This window comes from Myxine glutinosa, chromosome 1, assembly GCF_964187855.1.
Source record: "Myxine glutinosa chromosome 1, kmMyxGlut1.1, whole genome shotgun sequence".
NCBI lineage: Eukaryota > Metazoa > Chordata > Myxini > Myxiniformes > Myxinidae > Myxine > Myxine glutinosa.
Window position 1 is genome coordinate 18,224,450 of NC_136261.1, and position 27,616 is coordinate 18,252,065.

Sequence of the window (27,616 nt, forward strand, 5' to 3'; positions counted from 1 at the left end):
TTACCTATTTTAGTGTGGCACTCAGATGTAGTTCCCTCTACTATTAACTCTACCCTGAGTGCGACAGTTTTACAGATATTCACAAATGAGTAAATATGTCCCCCTGCGACGTTGCACCCTTCTCCTCACAGAAACACACCCACAGGATAACCGAATCCGGAAAGAATTCGCAAACTAAACATACAGCCGGTAGGGAGCATTATTTACAAGACTACGCTGATATTTACACTACGATCCAGGACCTGTTTTTGGAGGGACACATGCAGATGTTATGCATAGAGAGCGCACGCATGCCAGCATCGATACACCAACCCACGAGTGCTCTGTGGCCTACGGCCTTTAATAACGTGCAGAGCACCCTTTCCCAGCACGAAAAGCACCACCCCATCATGTACAGTCAGCACCATCCGGTGCACCAATAAAGTGTCTATAAATCACCGGTGGTGTCCCAGCCGGCCGATGTTCTGCCGCTGGTCTTGCCTTCGTGTGGTGCACTTGGCCTTCTTACTTCTTTCAAAAATAAAGAAAGGCGCCAACCGCGTCCATTTCTTTATTGTGGCCGTCAGGGGCCAACTAAGAGTGGTTCACCTGTTTGGCATAGGTGCCACGTTGACCCATAGGTCCATCCACGGGTGGTGCTTGGCCGCAAAAGAGCTGCGGTCCATGGTGGGTGGCCACAAACATTGCGGTCCATATGGTGTATCGATCCAGGCAGCAAACAGCGACAGTGCAGGCCCACAACTGCGAAGCCAGCACCTCTCTCTCCTCTCTCTCTACCCCAAAGCCAGATCCTCGGAGGTGGGAGACAAAAGAAGCAGACAAGTGAGTAAGGTGGTAAGGGCGCAAAAGTGCACGCAATACAAGGTGATGCACACTGGGGGCACATGGGAACCAGGTGAGACAGGTACGTTCCTACCGTACGCTCCCCCCCCCCCCCCCACCAGGTAACCTACATGGCCCCTCCCTTACCCCTTACTGTATCCACAAAACACAACACTACCCATAAACATCTACTTTACAAATCAACAAACATCCCTACTGTCTTCCCCGTTCCTCCCATAAACCAAATTCGTCTTCTCTCCCTCCTAACCAATCAAATTTGCCATTTTCAACTCTCATAAAAATTTGCCATCTCCAACTCAACATCATAATTTGCTATCACCAATTCATCATCAGTCCCTCCTAGGGAGGGAGAGATGGAATCACCCCAATGTCTCATCCACGTCGTGATGCGTCTCACAAATCCACAGCAATCTCATTTCCTGCAACAAAACGAAGAAAACACAGGTGTGGAGTCATCATCATCACCACAGGTAAGTGGCTGCGTATGGTGCGACAGGTTCACCAATCCTAACTATTTCCTAAATGACTTTAACAACTTTACACTACCCGGGGTCTTTCTCCGGCCAAAGCATTGGCCCTCCTACACTATGGGTTCTAAAAACCAATTCCCATTGGCCAAACTGTGGTGCTTTTCAATTTGGGGTCTCACTCCCCCGATTAATCTCCCGGTGCCCTCGCACAATTTCTGGGCCGTGGCGTGTACCTCTCCCAGCGGGTCTACCCACCTGCACACCTCCACCACTGCAGTTGCCTCCGAGCTTACCTGCTCCTTACCCTAACCTAACTACCTGGGGAAGGCCCTCTGGCACTCTCCCCACTCGGTGCCCTCTCTGGCACTGGGCTACCCGGGTCCGTCCTCCGGATCCTCGGGCCCCATCCACAACTAACGGCTCCCAGAGCCCACCTGCGGCCTCACCTGGCCGACATCCTCACAGTGGTGGAGTGCCCAACCAACTACACACACTAACAGGCTACACGCCCAGCCATTTCCACAACACTAATGCACCCATTCACAACACCATTCTGCAACCGCACCACAGATGCCAATATCCAACCACAATTTACCTGTACCCTCTACCTAACACTTACACTACCCGCCCCGGGTATTCGTGAAAGGGGTCCACTCTTCCCCCATCCACACCTTCGCACCATGCACACCACTCCGTACCACTTACTCCAACTCTCTCCACACACCTGTACTTGCACACCTGTGCTCTCACACCTGGTGCCACCTGCACCCTTCTCTCCCCAAGCGCATTCGCGCTGATCCACAACACTCACTACTCACACACTGCTCCACACACCTGTCCAGTTGCACACCTGTGCAATCACACCTGTTCAATTCTCACACACACGGCATCATCTCAGCTAACTACTCCCCTCTGAAACTTGCGCTTCCCAGTCGTCCCTTTAAACTATTGCGCTCCCACGTCATTATCATCCACACTAATCTACCTGCGTCCCCACTACAGGTATCAGTCACTAACTAAACTTAACGTTACCTACTGTCATCTTCGCTAGATCCCTATCAATATAACCTAACCCACCCGGGCTAGTTTTCACTGCCATACACCCCATAATCTATTGCTCCTTTGCCCCCACTATGGGAAGGGTGGCAGGGATGCCACCCTTACCCACTGGGCCCATCGCTCACTACCAATTTTGCACATCAAATTTCAACAAATCAAAAATTTGCCAATCACTACCCATCATCTGCCAATCACTACTGCCAATCCCTTGCCAATCATCAAATTTTGTTTTTCTCTAATTTTGGGTCCAAAACACTAACCTCATCACCCAGTCTACTCACTAATGCCTCTCGGTGCGCCAATTCCTGTCCAAAGCCCGGCTTCGTAAAGCCAAGCCATGAATGCGGGTTGTTTGGTGCCAGCGGCTGGATACGTCCGGCACTCGGTGCAGGGACGGGGGCTTACCCGGGCCGAGATCCCACGCACCATCTCGGCGTGGAGCCATCCAATGGCTCGATCTCGACCTGCCGGAATGCCTCAACAAAAAGTGGTCGCCATGACGACCCTTCTTATCCAGCCGCCCGCTCCGCCTAGTGGAGCACGGACGCGGCCGTTCAAAGCGAGGCCCAGCACGCACCGAGGGCCCGATTCGGCTAAAAGTCGCTCTAACCTCTAACCCGTGTAACGTCGATGCTTCACCTGCATGCTTACACCCCGCAGCCCGTTCCTTGCTCACACATCCAGCCGTTTCCATGCTCCTCGTACCTTTCCTTACACACTCAGGTACCCTCATTCCACTCACAGCCTTGGTCACACACCTGACCACCGAACACTTTGGCACACATTCGTTGGTAGCACACCTCACCAACACACCTCTTCGCGCCCCCTCCTCGGTCACCTCCTCTGTGACAATCACAGGTGTGCTCTCATTCGCACACCCAACCACGTGCCTCACCACCAACTCCAGCGTGCATTCCCACTCACGCTCTACCATTCCAGGTGTGCATCCTTCCATCCCAGGTGTACATCCTCGCTCACCTGTCACAACCAACTCACTCTCCTTGTCACTCTCACTACTCTCACCTCCATTCTTGACAGCGCACTCACCCTTACTCTTGACAGCGCACTCTTTCCTCATGCACCTGTCCGTCACACACCTTTCTCGCGCACAATCTTGCGCACACTCTCCCGTCACACCCTCTGTAACACTTACCACAGGTGGACACTCTTCCTTACTTCTGACAGCGCACTCTTTCCTCATGCACCTGTCCGTCACACACCTTTCTCGCGCACACTCTCCCGTCACACCCTCTGTAACACTCACCACACCACGCTTCCATGTGCTCCCTCGCACATGTGCTACGACCGACTCACTCTCGCCAGCACCCTCACTCCTTGGCACGCACTTTTTCCTCACACACCCCAGAGTCGGACTTTCTCGCACACCTCCTTTTTCGCACACCAGACCTGTCGCACACTTCACCAACGGCCTCTCACGAACACCCGGGTCCATCTCGACCCCCAAGCTTCTTAAATCCCCTGGCGCATCATACGCACGACCATATTGGTCACCACTTACACCGGGTCCTCTTCCTCTTCGCTTCTCCTCCATCACCTGCGAATCCCTCATCCGGTTAATGAGCACATCATCACGATCCAAACACAGACTTTGGACCAATTCTTTTATCTCCTCTTTTATTTCTTTCTTATCCCCTCTCCGTCGCTTCTTAATTTCGCTCATCCCTTCTTCCACTTCTTCTAGTTTCTGCTTCACCTCTTTCATTCCCCGGTACGTCTCCTCAAGCTCATCCTCTAAGGCTACCTTGACCGTTTCCAGGTGCGTCCTCACCTGCCGGTCCTTCGTCTCCATTACCTCTACCACCTCGTCCAACCTCGCTGTCAGTCCCTCACGTACCATCTGACATTCCCTCTTTGTCGCTATTAAGTCGTTTTTTATGTCGTTTTGTGTCGCTTTTAAACCTCCTAATACCGCAGTGTTCCTCTTTACCTGGTCCGTTAGTTCTTTTTGTCCCTCTGTTAGCTGCTCCACCTCCTGCGTCAGGTCCTCTATGCCCCCTTGTAACTTTACAGTCCCCTTTCTCACCTCCTTCTCCATGTGCTCCTTACAGTGCCTCACCTCCTCGCGCACTCCTCCGACCTCCTCACTCACTCCTCTTCTGATCTCCTCTCCCATCACTTGCATCTCCTGCCCAGATGCCACCCTCATCTGCTCCATTTCCTCCCTGTGAGCATCCAGTTTGGTTTCTACCCCCATTCTGACCCCCTCTATCTGCTGCCCCATTTGTTTAACTTCCCTTTCCGCTTGGTTCCTCATGTCCCTCAATTTGCCTTCCATACTGTTTTCTAACCCCTCTAACCCATTTTTCACTCCCTCTATCTGATTCTCCTGGGCAGCCATTCTATTTTCTACCCCCATTAACCCATGTTTCACCCCTTCTATCCCATCGTCTAACCCCTCAAAATTATTGTCTAACTTCTCAATGGTACCCCTCGCTTCGTCTCTCATTACCCCCATTTGGCCCTCCAATCGCTCACCCATTTGTTCCATAAGGGCCCTCATTTGCAGGAGGAAAAGGTTCGAATCCACCAGGGGCGCTGCCACGGTCGCGGGCGTGGACGCCGTGGCCACCTCGTGCGTGACAACGCTATTTTGCGACCCTGCCGCCCTCACTGCTTCGCTCTCCTCGCGTCCCTCAATTTGGTCCTGGACCGACCCTGCCTCACTCTCCCCTACCGGACCCCAGCTGTCTTGGTCTGCCATAGCGCGACTTTCAAAATTCGGGTTTTTATTTTCGTATAACAAATTCAAATTTCGCCGTTATAATTTCGCGCGGGAAACGCGCTCCGAATCGATTCTACTACAAATTTGGGCCTAATAAATTTAGTCCCGGGTCCGAATTCCACTCCTCGACACCAATTGTTACGGACGCGGCTTAGATGTTATTTACCGAGCGGTGGTATTGCCGCGACCTAACAGTTGCCCCGATTCTTCCCCAACTCACCCGATTCCACCCGACGTTGACCAAATCGCGCTATGCTAAATCAATGAAGGAAAAGACACACGGCTGGGATTCAAATGACACGACACCAGGGATACGGTTCTCAAGACCTCCGGAGGAGATTATATTAGGGCGGAAGGTCAGATTACAGGGACGAGAGGTACAGCATAGTAAGATAGGCACTTAATTACGGTCTTATATTAACCCCAACAGACGACAGATAAACGGGACAAAAGGCTGACTCACACGGGGATTGATGGCAAGGAAAGCGGGTATCGATGGCTCAAGGTGCACTCTTGGCTCAAGGACAGGGTACTGTACGGTCCAGTAGATGCAGGGAGGTCACAGCGCTCGGAGGTCACGACTGGTACTTCCTCTTCAAGCTCGGGGCGCATCTGACCTCACATCCGGCAAGTGGCTGCGTATATCCGGCGGGGAGTGACACACCCTCGGCTCGTTAGCTCCGCCCCAGATGGAATCGGCTCGTTGCTTCTCATTGGGTGCGTGCGGGGGGGTTACCGGCTCCGCCCTTGACGAGGGGCTGACAGGGAGCCCCTTCGTGGTAACCCCGTGGAGCGCATGCTCATGGCGGCTAACCGAGCCGGTGGGAGGACGCACACTCCCCCCGCGCAGCGCCGTTGTTGTAGTTGTTGTTGTAATTGTTGTTGTAGTTGTAGTTGTAGTTGTAGTTGTTGTTGTTGTTGTTTGGGGAAGAAGACGGGAGGAGGTATGGGAAGGTCCTAAACTCACTACTGGTGCCATATCATCACATTCTGGTGCAACGAAGAGTCAGAATTAATGGAAACGAGTCCTTAACTGACATAGAATAAGAATAACTAGCAAGATGTCCGAAAGTTGTCTACGTGAGATGCGGTGGACCTGGGCACGACATTTAATGGGGGAAAAAGGGGAAGGTCGGTTCTACAGAGTGTTGTTTACAGACAATGGGACTAGGGAATGGGGGATTGGGGATAGTTGGGGAGTATTGGGGAAATAGGGGAATATTTACAAGCGGATATGGAGGCCAAATTCCATATTCGCAACAATACACTTTGCAGTCTTTCCCTGCCAATCCATTGGCCATCTTACACTCTATGCGGTTTTAAGGACCAAATTCCCATTGGCCAAACTGTGGTGCTTCATCAATTTGGGGTCTCATTCCCCCAGTTCAACTCCCTGTGCCTTTGCACAATTTCAGGACTGGGTCGTGTGGCACTCCGAGCAGGTCTACCCACCTGCACACCTCCACCACTGCAGTTGCCTCCGAGCTTACATGCTCATTACCCTAACCTATCTACCTGGGGAAGGCCCTCCTCGGCGCTTACCCCACTCGGTGCCCTCTCTGGCACTGGGCTACCCAGGTCCGTCCTCCGGATCCTCGGGCCCCATCCACAACTCTACCGGCTCCCAGAGCCCACCTGCGGCCTCACCTGGCCGACATCCTCACAGTGGCGGAGTGCCCATTTAACTACACACACTAACAGGCCACACGCCCAGCCATTTCCACGTCACTAATGCACCCATCCAAACACCATTCTTCCACCACGCACCACAGATGCCAATATCCAACCACAATTTACCTACTCCCTCTACCTAACTCTTAAACTACCCTCCCTGGGTATTCGTGATGGGGTCCATCCTCCCCATACACACCTTCGCACCATCCACTCCACTCCACAGTTTCCACCATACTCACTCCACACCATCCATTCCATACTCCATATGTTCCATACAACCATGCTCCATAACTGTATTGGCACACCTGTGCAATCACTCCTACACCTGGTGCTTCCTGCACCCTCCTTCCTCCAGGACCATTTGCTCAACACAACACTCAATCACCATTACTCACTCATACACTGCTCCATACACTTTCGATTCTCAAACACACGGCATCATCTGATCTACCCGGTTTCCTTCTAACTTGGTGCTCCCCGTCTTCCCTTTAAACTAAGCACATACCACGTCGTTATCATCCATTCTAATCTACCTACGTCCCCACTACCTGTATAATGTCGCTATTTAAATCTCCAATTACCTATGGTCAATCTTCTCTAGATCCCTATCATTTTATCCTAAGGCTCCCGGGCTAGTTTTCACTGCCAAACCCCATAAAACTATAGCTCATGGGCCCCCATTGTGAGGGATGGCAGAGTTGCCATCCCACCACATCGGGCATGTCCCACTATCACCCCCCAGTCCTCTGACACTACGAGCCCCCTTCGCAAGAGGTACTGGGTCCTGCCTCGGCATCTAGAGCCGAGGCGATCCACGAGGGCGCCTGCTCGCCGGCACAAGGTCTTATCCGGTCGGCATGGACGATCCGAGGGAAGGCCTGTGGCCCCATTTTTATCTTTACGACCACGTCACAGACTCGCGACAGGACGACTCCCGGGCCTTGCCAGGGGGAGGTGAGTTTTGGGCACCTACCCTTCCGCCTCCGGGGATTAAAGAACCAAATCTTCATCCCCGAGCGTACTGACTCCCCTGGCTCTGGTGGTCGTACCTGCGCTTCATCTTGGCCCCCGCCAGATGGAGCTGGCGGCGGGCGAAGGCATGGACCCGCTCCATGCCTTCCTCCAGGTGACGTGCATAACCCTCCCTCGGCGGGATATCTGTGGTGTCTGGCACGGGACCGCATATAATAGCAAGTCGGCGGGAGCCCGCAACTCCCGCCCATACATAAGCAACGCTGGACTGCATGCGGTGGCCCCATGCTGGCTGGTTCGGTAGGCCATTAACAAGTACGGGAGATGTTCGTCCCAATCATCCTGACGGGTGGTGGTGAACAAGGCCAGTTGTTGGACCAATATTCGATTGAACCTTTCCACCATCCCGTCAGATTGTGGCCGCAAGGGCGTGGTCCTGGTTTTCCTAATTGACAGGAGTCTGCACACATCTTTTAGTAATTGGCTTTCAAAATTTCGTCCCTGGTCGGTGTGCAGCTCCTGTGGAATCCCATGCCGACAAACAAATCCTTCCACGAAGGCCTCCGCTACCACCCCGGCTTCTTGGTTGGGGAGGGCATAGGCCTCCGGCCACTTGGTGAAATAGTCCATTACAACGAGGATGTACTTATTACCTTGGCGGGTGCAGGGCAGCAGTCCTAGAATATCCATAGCCACCCGCTCAAGGGGGGCCCCCACCTGGTGTAATTGAAGGGGGGCCCTCATCCTCCGTGCTGGCCCCTTTTTGGCAGAACAGGCGTCGCATCTCCGACACCAGTCCTGTATGTCGCGCCCCATATTAACCCAATAGTGAATAGAACCTCCGGCGGACTCGAGATGTTGTCTTTGTCCTGCCCAAATGGCCGCCGGAGTGGGTACCATGTACCTGTTGTAATATGACGTTCTTAAATTTGTCAGGGACTATCACCAGCCAGGAAGTTCTCTCAGAGGGAACCTCCACCCACTTGCGATACAAGATGTTATCCTTCAATTCCAGGGTCTGCCACTGAGCCCAATACGCCTTGGTTTGCGCCCCGAGGTCTTCCCCCTTTGGTCTTTGCCCCAATTTGACCCATTTGAACACCGGTCCCAGGACAGGATCCTCCTGCTGGGCCGTGCTCCATGCCAAAGTTCCGAATTCTTCATCTGCGGTTAGTGGCAAAATTGGCCCTCTCACCCGGGTTGCCCGGACAACGAGAATCGGGGCAGATTCGCCCAATTGCTCCCTTTCCTCGTGTCTCGCACAAAATTTGCAGTTTTCCCCCAGACAAGGATGCCGAGAGAGTGCGTCCGCATTACCATGGGCCTTCCCGGCCCTATGGGTCACATTGAAATCGTACTGCTGCAACTTTTCCAACCACCTTGCAATTTGGCCCTCCGGTTCCTTGAACCGAAGGAGCCATTGCAAGGAGGAATGGTCAGTTCGAACCGAAAATTTCCGCCCGTGCAGGTACGGGTGGAAATTGTTCATGGCAGCCAGCATAGCCAATAGTTTCTTGCGGGTTACGCAATAATTTCGTTCGGGCCTACTTAAGGCCCGACTATAATAACCAATCACTCTCTCCACGCCCTCCTGTTTCTGAGACAAAACTGTGCCCAATCCTTCCTGGCTCGCATCCGTGTCCAGGGTAAAGGCCCCGTTACTAGTGGGGTAAGCTAGAAGGGGTGCGGATGTCAAACACCCCTTCAATGTTAGGAAGGCCTCTTGGCACTCCCTGGTCCAATTAAATCGCGTCGCCTTCTCCGTAAGCCGGTGGAGGGGACGGGCCAACTCCGCAAATTTCGCCACAAAGCACCGGTAGTAGGAGCAGAGGCCCAAAAATCCCCGCACCTCCTTGATGGTACGTGGTGCGGGCCACTCCTCTACCGCTGTAATTTTGCCTGGGTCCGTTTTTACCCCCTCGCGACCGATGACGTGACCTACATAGGCCACCTCTCTTGCAAACAAGGTGCACTTACTCGGGCTCAGCTTCAACCCTGCCTGTCTGAGGCACCCGAACACCTGGTCCAAATTAGCTAAAGCCTGGGGGAATGTTTTGGCATGTACTAGGACGTCATCCAGGTATACCAGGCATGATTGCCATGGCATGCCGCCTAGTACATGTTCCATTAATCTCTCAAAGGTGGCGGGGGCGTTACACAAACCAAACGGCATCACAGTGAACTGATACAGCCCCTTACCTGTGGAAAATGCCGTTTTCTCCTTCCCTGCCCTATCCATCTGCACCTGCCAATACCCACTCTTGAGGTCTAAAGTTGTAAACCAATTTGAACCAGCCACGGCATCAAAGGCGTCATCAATTCTTGGCAGGGGATATGAGTCCTTGAGTGTCACGTTTAGCTGGCGATAGTCCACGCAGAACCGCGTGGTCCCATCTTGCTTTTTAACCAGCATAACGGGCGACATCCAGGGACTTCCCGAGGGCTCGATGATACCTGCATCGAGCATCTTTTCAACCTGCTCGTCAGCTTCCGCCCTCTTGCTCTAAGGGAGCCGTCGGGCGGGCTGACGAATAGGCCGGGCCTCACCGGTGTGGATCTGATGTTTCACCAGGCCCGTACGTCCAATATCCTCGGGGGACAAGGAGAAGAGATCCAAATGGGATCCAACCAGTTTGTGTAAGGCCTCCCTCTAGGTACCTCCCAACTCTACACTACTACGATTTACCATCTCGCAAATGGGATCGGGCCAATTCCTAGTATTTATTGAAGGCTCCCCCTGGGGCCGGCTCGGCTGGACGTTCAAGCCCCTCACTGACGCGACTTCTCTAACTGGGGTGCAGCCAGCTACATTCGTGCCCCTCACTATAGTGCGTGGTTCTGTACTAATATTAATGACTCGGACGGCCACCACCGGCCCGTCCGTTTTTACAAGGGTGCGGCCCACGATTAAACCAGGTATGGATCGCGCTGCCACCGGTTCGACCAGGCCACAGGACTCCTGCCATGTCGGGCGAGCTGACCATCGGGCCGGCACTATGTCCTCGGCCCCCGGAGGGATGGTCACGGCCTCAGGAGCCTCCAGCTCCACCCTCTCGGCCGTGCTCACCCCCTCCAATGGTCGCTCTTCCACTCCCACTTGCAGGGTCCCCCGACTCAAGTAGATTTTACAACCGCTGGCAGTCAACAAATCCAACCTATTAAGCATGGGTCGCACACCTCCACCACCCAAACCTCTATCTCTTGCTTTACCGATCCCAACTTGAGGGTCACAAAACCATGCCCTATGATCGGAGCCGTTACCCCGGTAGCCAACTGCAAACTATGATTTTCCAGACGCTGGATTTTATCCCAGCCGTCTGCACTCGAATTAAGGATCACGGGGCTGATGATCGTGGCGCTGGCTCCCGTGTCCACAACGGCGTCTACCCCCACGCCGGCAATTTTGCATCGAATTGTGAGGCTACCTGTTCCAATTTGGCCACAATGAATGACCTGTCGCGTCAATGAGGGCTCCTCTCCATCCCCTACTGCCGAACACCGCCCTGCATGCCCGGCACGTTCTAGTTTCCCGGGCTCTGGCGGGGGGGGGGGGGGGGGTGTGTCTGAGGTCGGCTAGGCCGATCGATATGGGGCGGAGATGAGGGCATCGGCTGGCGGGGACCGTCCCGGCGCGGAGCTCGACACTCCCACGCACGGTGACCCAGCCGAGCACAATTATAGCACCTCACCTGGTAAGGTGCTTGCCTCCGGAATTCCAAATTTCCCCCCCTGAATGTCCGAATTGGTGTACTTTGTCATGGACTACCGGGTGCCACTGCTGGGGCCGCCTGCCATGGTCCAGGTCCCGCCAGGCGCCGATCCACCAGCCTCCGGACCATGCTCTCCAGGTCAGGGCCCCCTAGGGGGGCCGCCACCCATCACGGGCCCTACCTGACGCACCGCCACTGCATGGCGCTCGCCTCCCCGGGCCAGGGGCCTCGCTGCTTCCCAACGGGCTGCAGCGTCGGCCGCCTGACTCATGTTCTGCGGGCGCCACAGGGCGAGCTGTTGTCGGATCTCCGGATCCGGAAGAGCTTGGATAAAGTGATCCAGCGCCAGGCTTTCCTGGGAACTAGCTGCCATGTCCGGTTGTGCGATTCCGACCGCGGCGAATGTCATGGGCAAGTTCCCCGATGGTCTCCTGGGGCTTGCGTTTTCGCTGAGCAAGCCGAGCTTTAACAAGCTCGCTTTGCTGTTCAATGCCGAAACGATTAATTAAGGCTGCGCGGAGAGCTGGCAGGGTGAGAGCACCCGGTGGTAAAGCTGTCAGCACCTCCGCCGCTGCACTGCGCAGTGCCCCCACATGGTGTACTCCACCTTCGTCCGGATTCCAACCGTTGCCTCTACACACGTATTCGAACTGCGCCAGGTACGCCCTCAGATCACTCTTGCTGTCATACGGCGCGAGTGGGACCTTGTGGGCGCCCGAAGGCCGGACCCCGTGCGTCACTCCTTGCGGGATCAGCGCAGGGCCGAACCGTTCGGGCCCCCACAGTACACTATTCCCGGGGGGCTCCCGTGCATCCCCCGTCCCTCTAAACACTACCCCTGTCGGTGTCGATGGCTGGGTCGCCCCTCCGCAACCCGGTACCCACTCCATACCCACACACCCTTGCTCACCAATACCCCTCGCACTCCCCATAGTCGGACCTCCTTGCACACCTCCTCTTTCCATACACTCCAGACCAGTCATACACCTCACCATTGGTCTCTCACGAACACCCGGGTCGAAACCAACACCCAAGCCCCCTGAATCTCCCCTCACACCATATACATTTCCGATTATATCGCCACTCACCTCGGCACCTCGTCTTCGCTCGTCCTCCGCCACCTGCAAACTCTTTATTTGGTCAGTAAGCACATCATCACGATTTGAGCACAGACCTTGTACATATTCCATCACTTTCTCCTTTATCTCCCTCTGAGTTTCCCTCCATCTCTTCTTAATTTCACTCACCCCCTCTTCCACTTCCTCTAATTTTTGTTTCACCTCTTTTATTTCCCGGTGCGCCCCCTCAATTTCTTCCTCTAAGGCCACCTTGGTCGTTTCTATGTGCGTCCTTACTTCCCGTTATTTTGTCTCCATTGCCTCTGTCACCTTGTCCAACCTCTTTGTCAACCCCTCGTGTACCATCTGACATTCCCTCTTCGTCGCTATAAGTTCTTTTTTAAATCTCTTTCTGTGTCGCCTTCAACCCCCCCGATTACCGCAGTGTTCTTCTCCACTTTTGTGCCACCGTCAGCTGCTCTACTCCCCTCGTCAGATCTTCTATGCCCCCCTGTAACCTAGCCGTACTATTTCTCACCTCTTTCTCCATATGCTCCTCACCCCGCTTTACCTCCTCGCGTACCCCCGCGACCCCTTCGCCGACACCTCGTCTGATCTCCTCCCCCATTTCTCCCATATCTTTGGTAGATGCTGCCCTCATCTGTTCCAAATCATTCCTCTGGGCATCCAATTTAGTTTCCAACCCGATTTTCACCTCCTCTATCTGATCTCCCATCTGTTTAATTTCCCGGGCGGATTGCTCCCCTATTTCCCTCAATTTGCCTTCCATGGTGTTTTCTCACCCCCCTAACCCATTCTTCACCCCTTCCATCTGGTTCTCCTGGGCAGCCATTCTATTTTCCAAACCCGTTAACCCCTCCTTCATTTCCCCAATTTGATTACCCATGTCCTCCAGTTGGCCCCCCAATTTACCTTCTAGCCCTTCCAACCTGTTGTCCAACCCCTCAAATTTGTTGTCTAAACCCTCAAATTTGGCTTCTAGCCCCCCAATTTTGCCGTTGAGCCCCCCGATTTGGCTTCCCATATCATTCCTCAATTCCCCAATTTGATTGCCCAACCGTTCACTGGTACCCCTTGCTTCGTCCCTCATTGCTCCCATTTCGCCTCCCAATCGCTCAATTTGGCTTCCCATACTCATTTGTAGAGCTGCTTGCAGCTGCGCAATGAGGGCCTGCATGTCAATCCCTCCCACTTGTGCAGCGGGCACGGCCGCCGCAGCCATGTGCGAGGCGCCATTTTGTGCACCTCCAACCTCGTGCGCGAGGGCGCCATCTTGTGCACCTGCAACCCCCGCAACCCAATGCGTATTGCGCTCCTCCTCCATTTCCTCCCTGGGGTCCTGGGTCGATTCTAAACCCTCTAACTCTACCCCCACTGGCATCCGGTCGCCTTGATCATCCATGGCACGATTTTAAATTTAGGATGTTCTAATAAAATTTTGGCCACTCGTAATTTTGAGTGCACTAAGCACACTTCAGGTCCGAATCACTCTCCTGACACCAATTGTTGTGGAAATGGAGCACGGCACTCCCCTTAGCGGGGGGGTGGGGGGGGGGGTTAATCCCCCTTCTATTTGCACTGGCCATCTCCGATCCTGAAGCTACCCCGCTCCTCCGTGGGGTGGGATTGGCCGAGGCGATCGGTCAAAGGATTCCCGTACGCCCCCGCCGAGCCCTCCACAAAGCAGGTGGGCAACCCCGTTCGAGACCGCGGACAAGATGTTATTTGCCGAGCGGATTAGCAGCCCGCGGCTCGAACCATTAACAAAAACTAAACCCGATCCTAAACGTTGGCCAAATCGTGCCACAGGTGTTCAATGTGGAAACCTCTAAAACGAACGGATGTGAAGGAAAGAAGGCAAAGGTAGGAAGAACAGGTTTTATTACTAATTACTATTTACACAATCAAAGAAACCAAGGAGAAGGAAAGAAAACGAAAGTAATTTACAGAAGAAGAAGAAGACACAGTGCAATTCTACTTGGACAAGCTTAACTTAAACCCCAGGACAACACAGACAAACAGACAACAGTCAGACTTACACGAGTGGGTTATGAAGGCAGGAACGAATGGCTGGAAGGATGAGAAGGTTCAGGTGGTCCACAGAGCTGGAAGGATGCGGGTCCGGTTCGTGTAAACGGCAAGGCTCGAGGTGAGCGGCCGCCGACCCTCCTCAATCTGGTTCGCACGGCGGCGTTGCTTCGTAGCAGCGGGTCGAAACTGCCGTCAAAGCTCAACTCAACTCCGGTGGACTCAGCTGCGGTGGACTCAACTGCGATGGACTCCTCACTCATCTCCTGGGTCACGCATCTGCCACATCTGCCGCATCTCCCCGAAAAGCCTTGCGTGGGCGCTTTTATAACGCGCTTCAAGATCAATGCGCGCCACGCCCGGGATGGTATCTCATGAACTCTGGTTGGCTGGTGGGGGCTCGCTGGCTCCACCTTTTGATGACGATGGGCGGGCAACGCCCTTCATGTAGCTCCTCCCCCTTCTTCTCCGAGGCTTGACCACGCCGTAATGGCAGCAAATGCAGTTGGCAATAAATGCAGTTGGAAAGGGAGGCTTTGGGGGAATTTGAAAAAGGGGATCTATCTTATTCGATTCGGTGCAATGCAGTGTCAACTAATGGGCAACAGAGCCTTAAACTGGAACACATAATAAAGAAATAACTATTTAGAAGGGTATATGATTTTCTACGTGCATGCGATGGATTAACTAAGGGGACGACCTTTGATCTTTACACAAATTGATGGAGGTATTTACAAGAATTATGACATTACTTGCAGAAGGTGATATTTACAACAATTACAACGTGCAGGATTCTCAAATCCGCAACAATATATAACTTGGCTGTCTCAGTCCATCCGTCACGCTATCTCCTAAACAGCTGTGCAGAAATTCACCAAACTTGGTAGTTATGATCACCACATGGCAAGAAGGTGCAAGAGCAGTACCATATTTGGCCCTGTCTCTTGTGGAAGGGTCAAAAGGTCAAATATCGAAAAACACAAAAACAGGTAGATTTTACAATGAAACTTTGTATAAGTAATCAACATTGGGGGGGGGACGCTTGAAATATGTAACGATTTTTTGAATTTGACCCCCGGGATTCATGCTCCAAAGTACCGATACCTGTTCTACAAATCTTGTTTCTTGATCCAGGTGGTTGTAGGATACTATGCTGGAAGCGCATGATACCCTTGGTTATTAAGTCCGAAACGGGGGCTTGGATTTGGTCTCATCTGCCCGGCCGTCGGCAACCATATCTCAGAGATGTATGGTCCGATTTTGTTCATACTTAGTACAAAGACGATACTTGAAGGTATACATATGCACATCATTTTGTTTCTTGAGGCGATCAAATATGGCCGACTGGCGGCCATTTTAGTTGTAAAAAACCCGATGTTGAACACGTCCTCAACCATTTCTCGGGCATGCCTTTGCTGATGTTGGTCAAACTTGGCACACCAATATAATGAATGATGGCTTACATGTGCACATCATTTTTTTTCGGATCATATCCAATATGGCCGACTGGCAGCTATTTCGTTACTTAAATGTGCACCCATCCATTTCTCGGACATGCATGGACATTTCTCCCGGGTCAGAATCCAACCACCAACCTCCCAGACGCAGGGCGGACACTCTAACCACAACGCCGCAGAATGTCGAAAAACTGAACCTGGTTCTCAAAAGAAGAGAAAACAACAGTTGAAGTTATATTTTGCGCAAAGTACGGCCAATGTTTGTTTTTATAATGGGGAATGCAAACGCGGGACACCATCAACGACTAGAGGGTTTGTAGAACACAACACCCCACAGTGTTCAAGTTGCCTATATATTTAAATAAAATATTGATTTTTAAAGATCGTTTTTGAAAAATTCCGGAAGTTTAGCACAATCATCTTATTTAACGTCCGAGTACTGCAAAACGGAAGGGTTAGTATATAATTCAATTTAAATCAAAGAAGGATTGTAAAAGTTGTATAAATAAATTAATTCTGGGTTTTACCGCCGTTGATGCAACTAGGGCATGCCCGTACTATATCTATATCTAAAATTATATCCCCCCCTCTATTTACATGAAATGGTTTGGTGCATGAAATGTTTTGGTCCATTCGCAACGCCAAAGCGAACGGCGAACGCTTTACATGAAATGGTTTGGTGCATGAAATGTTTTGGTACATTCGCAACGCCAAAGCGAACGGCGAACGGCTTGCGAGTACAGTGACAATCCCCCCCCCCCCCCCCCTCTATTTAGATGAAATGGTTTTTATTAGTTTTAAAACATAGTTTAACGCCAACATAGCGGCAACATAGTTTGCAAACGTGAAATAAATGAATACGCTCTCAAATGTGCCATCCGAGGCAGAGTGTGTCCGCCACGTTCGGCACACGCGATAGTTCGCTGCTCTCTGATTGGTTGAATCGTTTTTTGGACATAGCTCGGTAAGTAATTGTCCGATTAATATGAAACCTTGAAAAGGCACATCCTCGGGTCCCCAGCAATATACCTGGCAAGTTTAAAGTATATCGGACCCGTGGTTGTCGAGAAACAGCGGTCACAGACAAACAAACGTACAAACGTACAAACAGAGATTACTGGAATTATAGATAGACTAGGGCATTGCCCGTACTATATCTATATCTAAAATTATATCCCCCCCCCCTCTATTTACATGAAATGGTTTGGTCCAAAGCGAACGGCTTGCGAGTACGGTGACAATCCCCCCCCTCTATTTACATGCAATGGTTTGGTCCAAAGCGAACGGCTTCCGGAGTTTGGTAAAGAAATCGCCATCGCGTGCACAAACGCGCAGGAAAGCGAATGAATCGCAAATTCGGTTTTATTAGTTTTAAAACATAGTTTAACGCCAACATAGTTTGCAAACGTGAAATAAATGAATACGCTCTCAAATGTGCCATCCGAGGCAGAGTGTGTCCTCCACGTTCGGCACACGCGATCGTTCGCTGCTCTCTGATTGGTTGAATCGTTTTTTGGACATAGCTCGGTAAGTAATTGTCCGATTAATATGAAACCTTGAAAAGGCACATCCTCGGGTCCCCAGCAATATACCTGGCAAGTTAAAAGTATATCGGACCCGTGGTTGTCGAGAAACAGCGGTCACAGACAAACAGACGTACAAACGTACAGACAGAGATTACTGGAATTATAGATAGAAGATGTCGATTACATCACCCCATCTAACACGTTACATTAGTTCTTCGTGACCTTTAAGACGTTGTTTGTGTGCTTTATGACATCCTTAAAAACAGTAGGTTTACAATTTGGATTGATTTTCAGTTTTGTTTAGCTGCGAGACAAGCGGCAGAGGAAGATATATCCATTGGGTAGAATTTGGAGCCAAAGTACGATTAAACTGCAGATTTGATTTCCGATTCCTGTTCCAAATCTAACGTTAAATTGAAGTTACGTTGTTCCTCGATCATAAACTGATATTTGTAGACAGATGGAGGGGCATGAACCAATTGCTTAACCCCCACTTTTCACTTCGTGTGCATGGGTAACTATAGGTCATGGGCTTGACATATCTGAGGAGGGAAATCAGAAAGTTTAAATTTCAGATGAGACCACACCTGAGGTTGAACTTGCTTGAGGATATTCACATTTTGCAGGTTTTGTTGAACAATTCAAATATAATTCGCCGCAGGTGGATAACAGGCTTCACGGAGGTCAAAAAACATAATTCGAAACACCTTTCTGTACTCACCGCGGGATCCAATCATGTAGTCTTATTCGGTTGCCATGTATATCCGGTTGCCATGTGTGCCCATAGTCTCATCCTCTGCGGTTTTTTGTCCCCCGTCGCACCGCGGAGCGAAAGGGGGCCAATGGTTTTCCCCTCCGTCCGTGTGTCCGTCCGTCCGTCCGTGCGTGCGGGCGTGCGTATGTGCGTGCATAAGCAAAGGACCGCATTCGAATTTGGTGTGTGGGTGCAACCCACGTCAAAATCCAAGATGGCCGCCGCCATGTATGTCTGATGCCATGTATGTCTGAACCTTGTGAGCTGAATATCTTGAAAAATAAGCGAAGTACCAACTTCTAATTTGGTGTGTGGGTGTACCTCGGCATAAGGAAGAACGCTATTGTAAATTGGGTCGCCACGTCAAGATCCAAGATGGCCGCAGCCATGTATGTCTGAACCTTGTGAGCGAAATATCATTTCATGGCATGTTTTCTGCGTCTTCCACTTTTTCAACTCGCATCACTTCCCCGACGGGGGACCTAGGTGTAACGCTTGTTTCTTTGCCCATTCGTATATTGTGCAACTCGGATCTCAGCTACAGGATGTATAGATGTGATAGGAAGAGAAAATTGGAGGATGTGGAGCAATCTGGGTAAAGACAATGTTGTATTAAGACAGAGGGGGATACATATTGTTACGGATCTCTGACGTCGGTTCTCCCCTTACCAAGGGGGGGTTAATCCCCTTGTCCTCTTATCTGGCCGACGCGAGTCCTGGAAGTTATAACGTCCTTCCCGGCGCGGCGTTAGGTAGGGTTTGTTAGGCCTAGGGATTCGCTACTACCTAATTAGTAACGCCGACCGGAAACGAGGGAATAACTCCCGCTCGAATCATGGATATGGATTGAATATGTCGAGCGGATAGCAATCCGCGATCCGAGCTGTTAACAGGTGACTAGACCCGATTCTAGCGGTTCCTAATCGTGCCACGCTTACCCAATTGGAGAAAAGACTGATGCGATCAGATGGAGAGGAAACCAGGAAAATATGAAGAACAGATGGGTTTATTAACAAATGTACAAGAAGAAGAGGAAACGAAAGAAATGTACATGAAAGAAAGAGGAAGGAGAAGTCCACAGGGCAGTCTTAATTACGGTCTTAACTTATTCCCTGGACAAACGGGCCCGTCTCACACACAGTCACTCACACGGGGAATTGCAGATGGTAGGTTGGAAGGTCACCAGTGCATCCAGGCTCCAGTCCGGCTCCGGTCCAGGCGATGGAAAACCCGGCAGGCAGCTCTTCGTATAGCGTAACGCAACGCGAACGGACAATTATATCACAGGGGAAGGCTGGTATATTGCGTACGTACTTTGCGCACGACTCGCGCCAAACGCCGCTGCCCCAATGTCCTGTACGCAAGCGCCAATTGTGCAAGTCCTGTCCTCTCCGCACCGTCTTAAGGTCAACCTTCGCACCGTCCTCCAAATCGCAGCAGTCCTGGACAGTCCTCTCTGAGCCAACCTTCCAACGAGAGTCCTCTCTAACGAGCGCTCTTCTCATCAGTCCTTTCAAAGAGCTTTGTGCACTGGCTTTTATAAGTGAAGCCAGCGAACGCTCCGCGAGCCCCAACCACGCCCTGTCAGGCGATGTCACTCCAGCCCTGGTTGGCTGGTTATCGCTTACCGGCCCCGCCCTGACGGCTGGGTGACGTGGCCACACCTCCTCCTTGGTACTCCGCCCCCTTTTTCCGGGCCTCACCTCGTGGCTTATGGCGGCATTGAGCGAGCTTACGGGCAGCTAAGGCTGCTGCTGCTGCTGGCCAAGGAGCGCACCAAATTGGAAGGGGCCATGGGGCACAGACTGGGGAGCATGCTTAATGGCGTCGCTTGGAGGGAGGCTGCAAAATGGACGGAAGGGGCCTACTCTTATTTGATTGACACAACGCAGATTCAACTATTGGGAAGATGGCCTTATATAACACATATTATGAAATAACTGATGTCCTATGGTGACCTACGTGTTGCTTGTGGCCTATCTATGGGGTGCTACCTTTAACCTTTAATGATGTGATATTTACAACAAGTGTGGGTTCTCAAAACCGCAACATCACTTCCCCGACGGGGGGACCTAGGCGTCACGCTTGTTTCTTTGCCCATTCGTATATTGTGCAACTCGGATCTCAGCTACAGGATGTATAGATGTGATAGGAAGAGAAAATTGGAGGATGTGGAGCAATCTGGGTAAAGACAATGTCGTATTAAGACAGAGGGGGATACATACATACATATATATATATATATATATATATATATACACAAAGAATTAAGTTAAGCACCCCTACACAACGAATTAAGGTAAGCACCCCCTAATATATATTCTTTGTGTATATGTATACATTGGCATATATTCTAAGGTATGTGAGATCAAATAATGATTGGTATGACATTAGCAATTATCCATTGATGAAATTGAGTGATCAAAGTGAAAAAAAGTGATTGGTTGAGTCAGTGATCCGATCACGTGGGTCCTACACACGTTATTGACGCAAAGATCGCTAGAGGTCTTCTCAGAACAATGACTGTACGTTAGAAAACATAAACGTCATCCACACTGTCCGTGATGGACCTATAGCTCCATACTTAAATTGAGGTGAAAATATGCCTAAAATTCCCAAAAAATTTCACCTTAAATTATTCAGAATAAAATATTGAAAACGGCATGATTGTTATGTTTTTATGTGACCATAATATCACTTCTCCAGAAAATATAGCAATATCATGGGTATATTACACTGTTTTGACGACAACAAACTTGTAATGTGCGAGGTTGTAAAAAAACGGGGGGCGGTGCTTAACTTAATTCTTTGTGTATATATATATATATATATATATATATATATATATATATATATATTGTTACAGACGCGGTTTTGGATGTTAGTTTACCGAGCGGTTTGGTATGACCGCGTCTGCACAGTTTACCCGATTATACTCGAACGTTGGCCAAATCGCGCTATGCTAAATCAATTAAGGAAAGGACACAACGGCTGGGTTAAATGACACGACACCAGGGGTACAGTTCTCAAGACCTCCGGAGGAGGTTATAATATTTGTATGCAGAACGTTTTAGATTACACCGACAAGAGGTACAGCACAGAAAGGTGGGCACTTAAATACGGTCTTATCTTAGCCCCGACAGACCACAGATAAACGGGACAAGACTGACTCACACAGGGATTGATGGCAAGGAGGGGCAGGCAGTCGATGGCTCAAGGCGCACCTTGGCTCAGGGACAGGATCCACACGGTCCGGTCCAGATATGCGGGGAGGTATCGTCGCGCTGGAGGTGGCGTCTGTTTCTCCTCAAGCTGGGGGCGCATCTTACGTCACCTCCGGTAAGAGCTGCGTATATCCAGCGGGGAGTGACACGCCCTCGGCTCGGTAGCTCCGCCCCAGATGGAATCGGTCCGCCGCTTCTTATTGGGTGCGGGGGGGTTACCGGGCTCCGCCCTTGACGAGGAGCTGACAGTCAGCCCCTGTGTGGTAACCCCGTCGGAGCTCATGGGCAATGGCGGCTAACCAAGCCGGAGTGAGGACGTCCACTCCCCGCACCGCCGCCGCGCTGCCCCCGCTGTGGTTGTAGTTGTTGTTGTTGTTGTTGTAGTTCCATGAGATGATGGGAGGATGCGGAGATGAGGTTGTGGGGAGGTATTGGGAGGTCCTAAACTCACTACTGGTGCCATACAATCACATTCTGGTGCAACGAAGAGTCAGAATTAATGGAAACGAGTCCTTAACTGACATAGACTAAGAATAACTAGCAAGATGTCCTATAGTTGTCTACGTGAGATGCGGTGAACCTGGGCACGACATTTAATGGGGGAAAAAGGGGAAGGTCGGGGCTACAGAGTGTTGTTTACAGACAATGGGACTAGGGAATGGGGGATTGGGGATAGTTGGGGAGTATTGGGGAAATAGGGGAATATTTACAAGCGGATATGGATGGAGGCCAAATCCCATATCCGCAACATTGCACCCTTCTCTACCTCGGGGCGTCCCGACCCGATAAATTTGTACCTACTTTAGTGTGGCACTCAGATGTAGTTCCCTCTACTATTAACTCTACCCTGAGTGCGACAGTTTTACAGATGTTCACAAATGAGTAAATATGTCCCCCTGCGACGTTGCACCCTTCTCCTCACAGAAACACACCCACAGGATAACCGAATCGCGGAAAGAATCCTCAAACTAAACATACAGCCGGTAGGGAGCATTATTTAAAATTGACGCTACTTTATTTACAAGACTAACCCAGGACCTGTGATTGTTCTTTCTGGGGGGGAGACAGTCTGCTCTGCATCAATGCACCATTAAAGCACCCCAAAACGCACCAAAGCACCCTCAAGCACCAATCGGTGCAGTCACCATTGTTCATGAAAATAAAAACAACAACCCCTAACCCTGCAGGTGTCTCTTGCTCTTCGGCTCCCTCTGCTGGTTATTATTATTGTCTTCCAGTTGTTGTCTTTCTTTCATTTTCCTACTGGCGGCCTATTTGCAATAAAGTGTGCCCCATGTGTCCTTTTTATTTTCTTTATTTATGGCCCACAGGGCCGACTACGTGTGGTTCACCTGTGGGGCATCGGTGCCCTGTGGCCAAGGTCCGCCAGCAAGATTTCAGGCCCTCATGGCCGGTTCCAGCAGAGGGGCCATGCCCCAACCCATGGGGTCCATCAGTGGTGCTCGGCCACAGGCATGTGGTCCATAATGTGGTGCATCAATGCAGACAGCTGGTTCTGAGAGTGCCGGGCGCACAATGGCCGACTCACGCACGCTCCCCTCGGCACCCAATGGCGCACAGGTCATGTGGGAGACAAAAGGGGAAAGACAATGAGCGAGGGGTAAGGTCACAAGGGTACACATCAATAAGGCAATGCAAGGCGAAATGCGTACGGAGGGCGAAGTGAGAAAGCTCGTCCCTACCGTACGTCACCCCCCTGTCACCTACCCTACCCTTGCCCTTACCCCATATGTACAAAAATCTACACATTTACAAATTCGTCACTACTGTCACGTCTTCCCCATATTTCCCCTATACCAAATTCGTCTCCACAATCCCTCTATCCAAAATTTGCCATCACCAAATTCATCATCAATCCTCATAAGGAGGAAGAGATGGAACAACAAAACACAATGTCACACCCACGTCATGATGCGTCTCACATTCCAAACATCTGCACAATAAAATAACAAAACATGGCATGGTGTGGAGGTACGTCATCTCAGGTGAGTGCATGTAGATGGTGCGAGGAGACTTCAATCCTAACTATCCTCTAAATGACATTAACACACTTTACACTACCCGGGGTCTTTCCCTGCCAATCCATTGGCCAACTTACTCTATGGGTTCTAAAAACCAATTCCCATTGCCCAACCTGTGGTGCTTTTCAATTTGCGGTCTCACTCCCCCGATTCATCTCCCGGTGCCCTCGCACAATTTCTGGGCCACGACGTGTAGCTCTCCCAGCAGGTCTACCCACCTGCACACCTCCACCACTGCAGTTGCCTCCGAGCTTACCTGCTCCTTACCCTAACCTAACTACCTGGGGAAGGCCCTCTGGCGCTCTCCCCACTCGGTGCCCTCTCTGGCACTGGGCTACCCGGGTCCGTCCTCCGGATCCTCGGGCCCCACTGACACTAACGGCTCCCAGAGCCCACCTGCGGCCTCACCTGGCCGACATCCTCACAGTGGTGGAGTGCCCAACCAACTACACACACTAACAGGCTGCACGCCCAGCCATTTCCACAACACTAATGCACCCATCCACAATACCATTCTGCAACCGCACCACAAATGCCAATATCCAACCACAATTTACCTATACCCTCTACCTAACACTTACACTACCCGCCCCGGGTACTCGTGAAAGGGGTCCACTCTTCCCCCATCCACACCTTCGCACCATGCACACCACTCCGTACCACTTACTCCAACTCTCTCCACACCACTCATTCTCTGCTCCATGTATTCCACACACCTGCACTTGCACACCTGTGCTCTCACACCTGGTGCCACCTGCACCCTTCTCTCCCCAAGCGCATTCGCGCTGATCCACAACACTCACTACTCATCCACTGCTCCACACACCTGTCCAGTTCTCACACAGCATCATCTCATCTAACTACTCCCCTCTGAAACTTGCGCTTCCCAGTCGTCCCTTTAAACTATTGCGCTCCCACGTCATTATCATCCATACTAAACTACCTGCGTCCCCACTACAGGTATCAGTCACTAACTAAACTTAACGTTACCTAATGTCATCTTCGCTCGATCCCTACACACGATATATCCTAACCCACCCGGGCTAGTTTTCACTGCCATACACCCCATAATCTATTGCGCATTTGCCCCACCTTTGTGAGGGATGACAGAGTTGCCATCCCACCACATCGGGCATCTCCCACTACCAATTTTGCACATCAAATTTCAACAAATCAAAAATTTGCCAATCACTACTCATCATCTGCCAATCATTACTGCCAATCCTTTGCCAATCATCAAATTTTGTTTTTCTAATTTCGGGGCCAAAACACTATCCTCATCACCCGTCTACTTATTAGATCCTCTCGGTGCGCCGTGACATCATTAAACTCGGTTCGTAAAGCCGAGCAATGAATTCGGGTGGTTTGGTCGCCTGCAGGTTGAATCCGTCCGGCTTTTGGTTCAAGGGAGGTGGTTTGGTTGGACCGAGGCTCCACGCACCATCTCGGCGCGGCACCTTGCGGTCCCGGGCCCGATGGCTCAATCTCCCTCGGTCGGAACCCCGTCCCCACGAGGGGGCACCGTACCGCTTCCTCCCACTCGCCCTCGAACCGGACCGGTCGCCTCGCCCGCCAAGGCCCGGACTCGACCGTGCGGGGCGGGGCCAAGCCCGAATCGGCAACGGCGCTTCGAAGAGAAGCGACGCAGCATCGACCCGCGCCGGGCCTCGCACCCAACAAAGCACCCCTCGCACCGAGCGCTCGCATCGGCTATCCGTCGCCCTAACCGCTAACCTGGTTACCGTCGATGCTTTACTTGCATGCTCACAAGCATACGCTACCCCTTTCACCCTCACAAAAACACACCCATTCGCCGACGCACACTTTTTCCTCCCACGCGTGCCATTTCCACTCACACGGGACCCTTCACCAATGCCCGGATGCTTCCTCGATCCCAAGCGCGCGAAAATTCTTTTGTCGCTAAACATCCTCTTACAAAATCTCCCCGCACAATACACAGCACGTCTCACCTTCGGGGTTCTTCTTCCTCCCTGCACCAAAACCTGCAAACTTCCATTTGGATTAACGAGTACATCATCATGATGTGAGCAGGGACTTTGTACATAATCCATTTCTCCCTGCAATTCCCGGGCTACCTCCGTCATCTCTTCAATTTTAATTCCCAGCACTGCTTTTTCTTTATTCACCTCGACGACCGCTGGCTTTAATAAAACACCCTCCTCTACCTCAGCGGTCGCCGGCTTTTCCAAACCCCGTGTCGCGATTTCTACCCCCGTCATTGTACCCGTGCTTTCCTCCGCTTCGCTCAACCAGCGCTTTTCGACCCGCTTTACCTCCTCGTGCACCCCTGGGACCATGGGCGGACTGGCCATAGGGCATTTGGGCAATGCCCGGTGGGCTGGGACCGCTGAGTAAAAAATGGGCCGCTGGGCTGGATAAAAAAACTGCTGAAAAAAAATTTGTCATGGAAAACTTCTGGCTCTGCCTCCATCCCCGGGGATTCCCCGCTAAATATCAAAAGTTCAAAAGGTCGCCCTTGACGCCTCATTATAATATTACTAGCAACGGTACCGGCCCAGTAACACGTACCAGAGAAAACAAATCGTTTGCGCAATGAGCTATCCAATATTCGATGTGTTCACGGTTTGAATTACGTAACGTAACGTTTGTGCCGATGTTTGTGACTTTTGTGTTCACGTAGTGTTTGATGAGACGGTGTGAACGTAATTTCGAAATGTTTTTCGTTTTATTTTCTTAATCGTTTAATGAACGTTTAATGAACGTTTAATGAACGTTTAATGAACGTTTAATGAGCGGAGGAATAATGTTTAATGATCATTAGATGAACTAGGGCATGCCCGTACTATATATAAGCTAGGACGTGCCCGTACGTGGGTGCCCGTTCCTTGCCAAAAAAAAAAAAAAAAAAAAATTTGTGTAGGGGTGTGTGTGTTTAAACATCCTAGGGCGTGCCCGTACGTGGGTGCAAAAAAACATGCGTGCAAACAACAACAACAAAAAAAAACTTTGAAACCACGTGGCAGTAACGACCACAGAACCCCCCCCCCCCTCTATTTACATGAATGGTTTGGTCCATTCGCAACGACCACAGAACCCCCCCCTCTATTTACATGCAATGGTTTGGTCCAAAGCGAACGGCTTGCGGTGTTTGGTAAAGAAATCGCCATAGCTCGGTAACTACTTGTCCGATTAATTTCAAACCTTGAAAAGGCACATCCTCGGGTCCCCAGCAATATACCTGGCAAGTTGCAAGTATATCGGACCCGTGGTTGTCGAGAAACAGTGGTCACAGACAAACATACATACATACATACAAACATACAAACATACAAACATACACACAGAGATTACTGGAATTATAGATAGATGAATGAATGAATGAATGTTATGAATAATGCCATGGCGTCGCGTTGGCAGCAGTGACAATATTAAAATGTTTGCCAAGAACTTCAAAGAGAGAAAAGGAACTTTTATCAGCAATGTCGTGTATCCTGAAGTTCTAAGCTGACGAAGAGGTACCGTACAAAATAATTCAATTTTTTTTCCTAAAGAAAAGCGTACAGTTGATATCACTAATTATACAAGTAAAAATTTGAGAATTTGTGCTTATATAAAATGTTGGAAGCATTTCGTGTTAAAAGTGGTTAAACAAGTTTTTTAGGATAATTCGAGGGTGCTGAATTCAAAAATGCTGTTTAACCGGTTCAATTTTGGAGTCTTAACCTTCAAATTGTAAAAAACAAAATGCCCGCCATTTTCAGCATATTTTTTGCCATAACTTGAATTTTAAGCAACATAGAAGGCTCAAAATAGTGGCAATACCCATGTTTGTGATACTGAAGATTCCAAATTTACTGTTACCTAAGTTGTAACTAGTTTGGTTCCGCCGCCATGTTGAATTCCAAGATGGCCGCCATATTGATCATCAAGATGGCCACAATGTTGGATTTAAATACAAAGAAACAAATTGAAATATAGTACACCTGGAGTCTTTTGCAAAGTGTGCTTTGGACTATTTTGAAAAGCGAGTAAAATGAGACAATGAAGGAATTG

At 50.7% G+C, this 27,616-nt stretch overlaps 1 protein-coding gene across 1 annotated transcript; it reads right to left on the reverse strand.

The window, feature by feature from the left end:
* Nucleotides 1–6,706: 6,706 nt before the first annotated feature.
* On the reverse strand, nt 6,707–26,319 carry LOC144889710 (uncharacterized). The gene is made up of 2 exons (XM_078770894.1): nt 24,215–26,319; nt 6,707–6,985 (listed from the first exon to the last, which is right to left on the reverse strand). Exon 1 carries the CDS (start codon nt 25,912–25,914, stop codon nt 24,877–24,879), a length of 1,038 nt encoding a protein of 345 aa, XP_078627020.1. The 5' UTR covers nt 25,915–26,319; the 3' UTR covers nt 6,707–6,985; nt 24,215–24,876.
* Nucleotides 26,320–27,616: the final 1,297 nt, after the last annotated feature.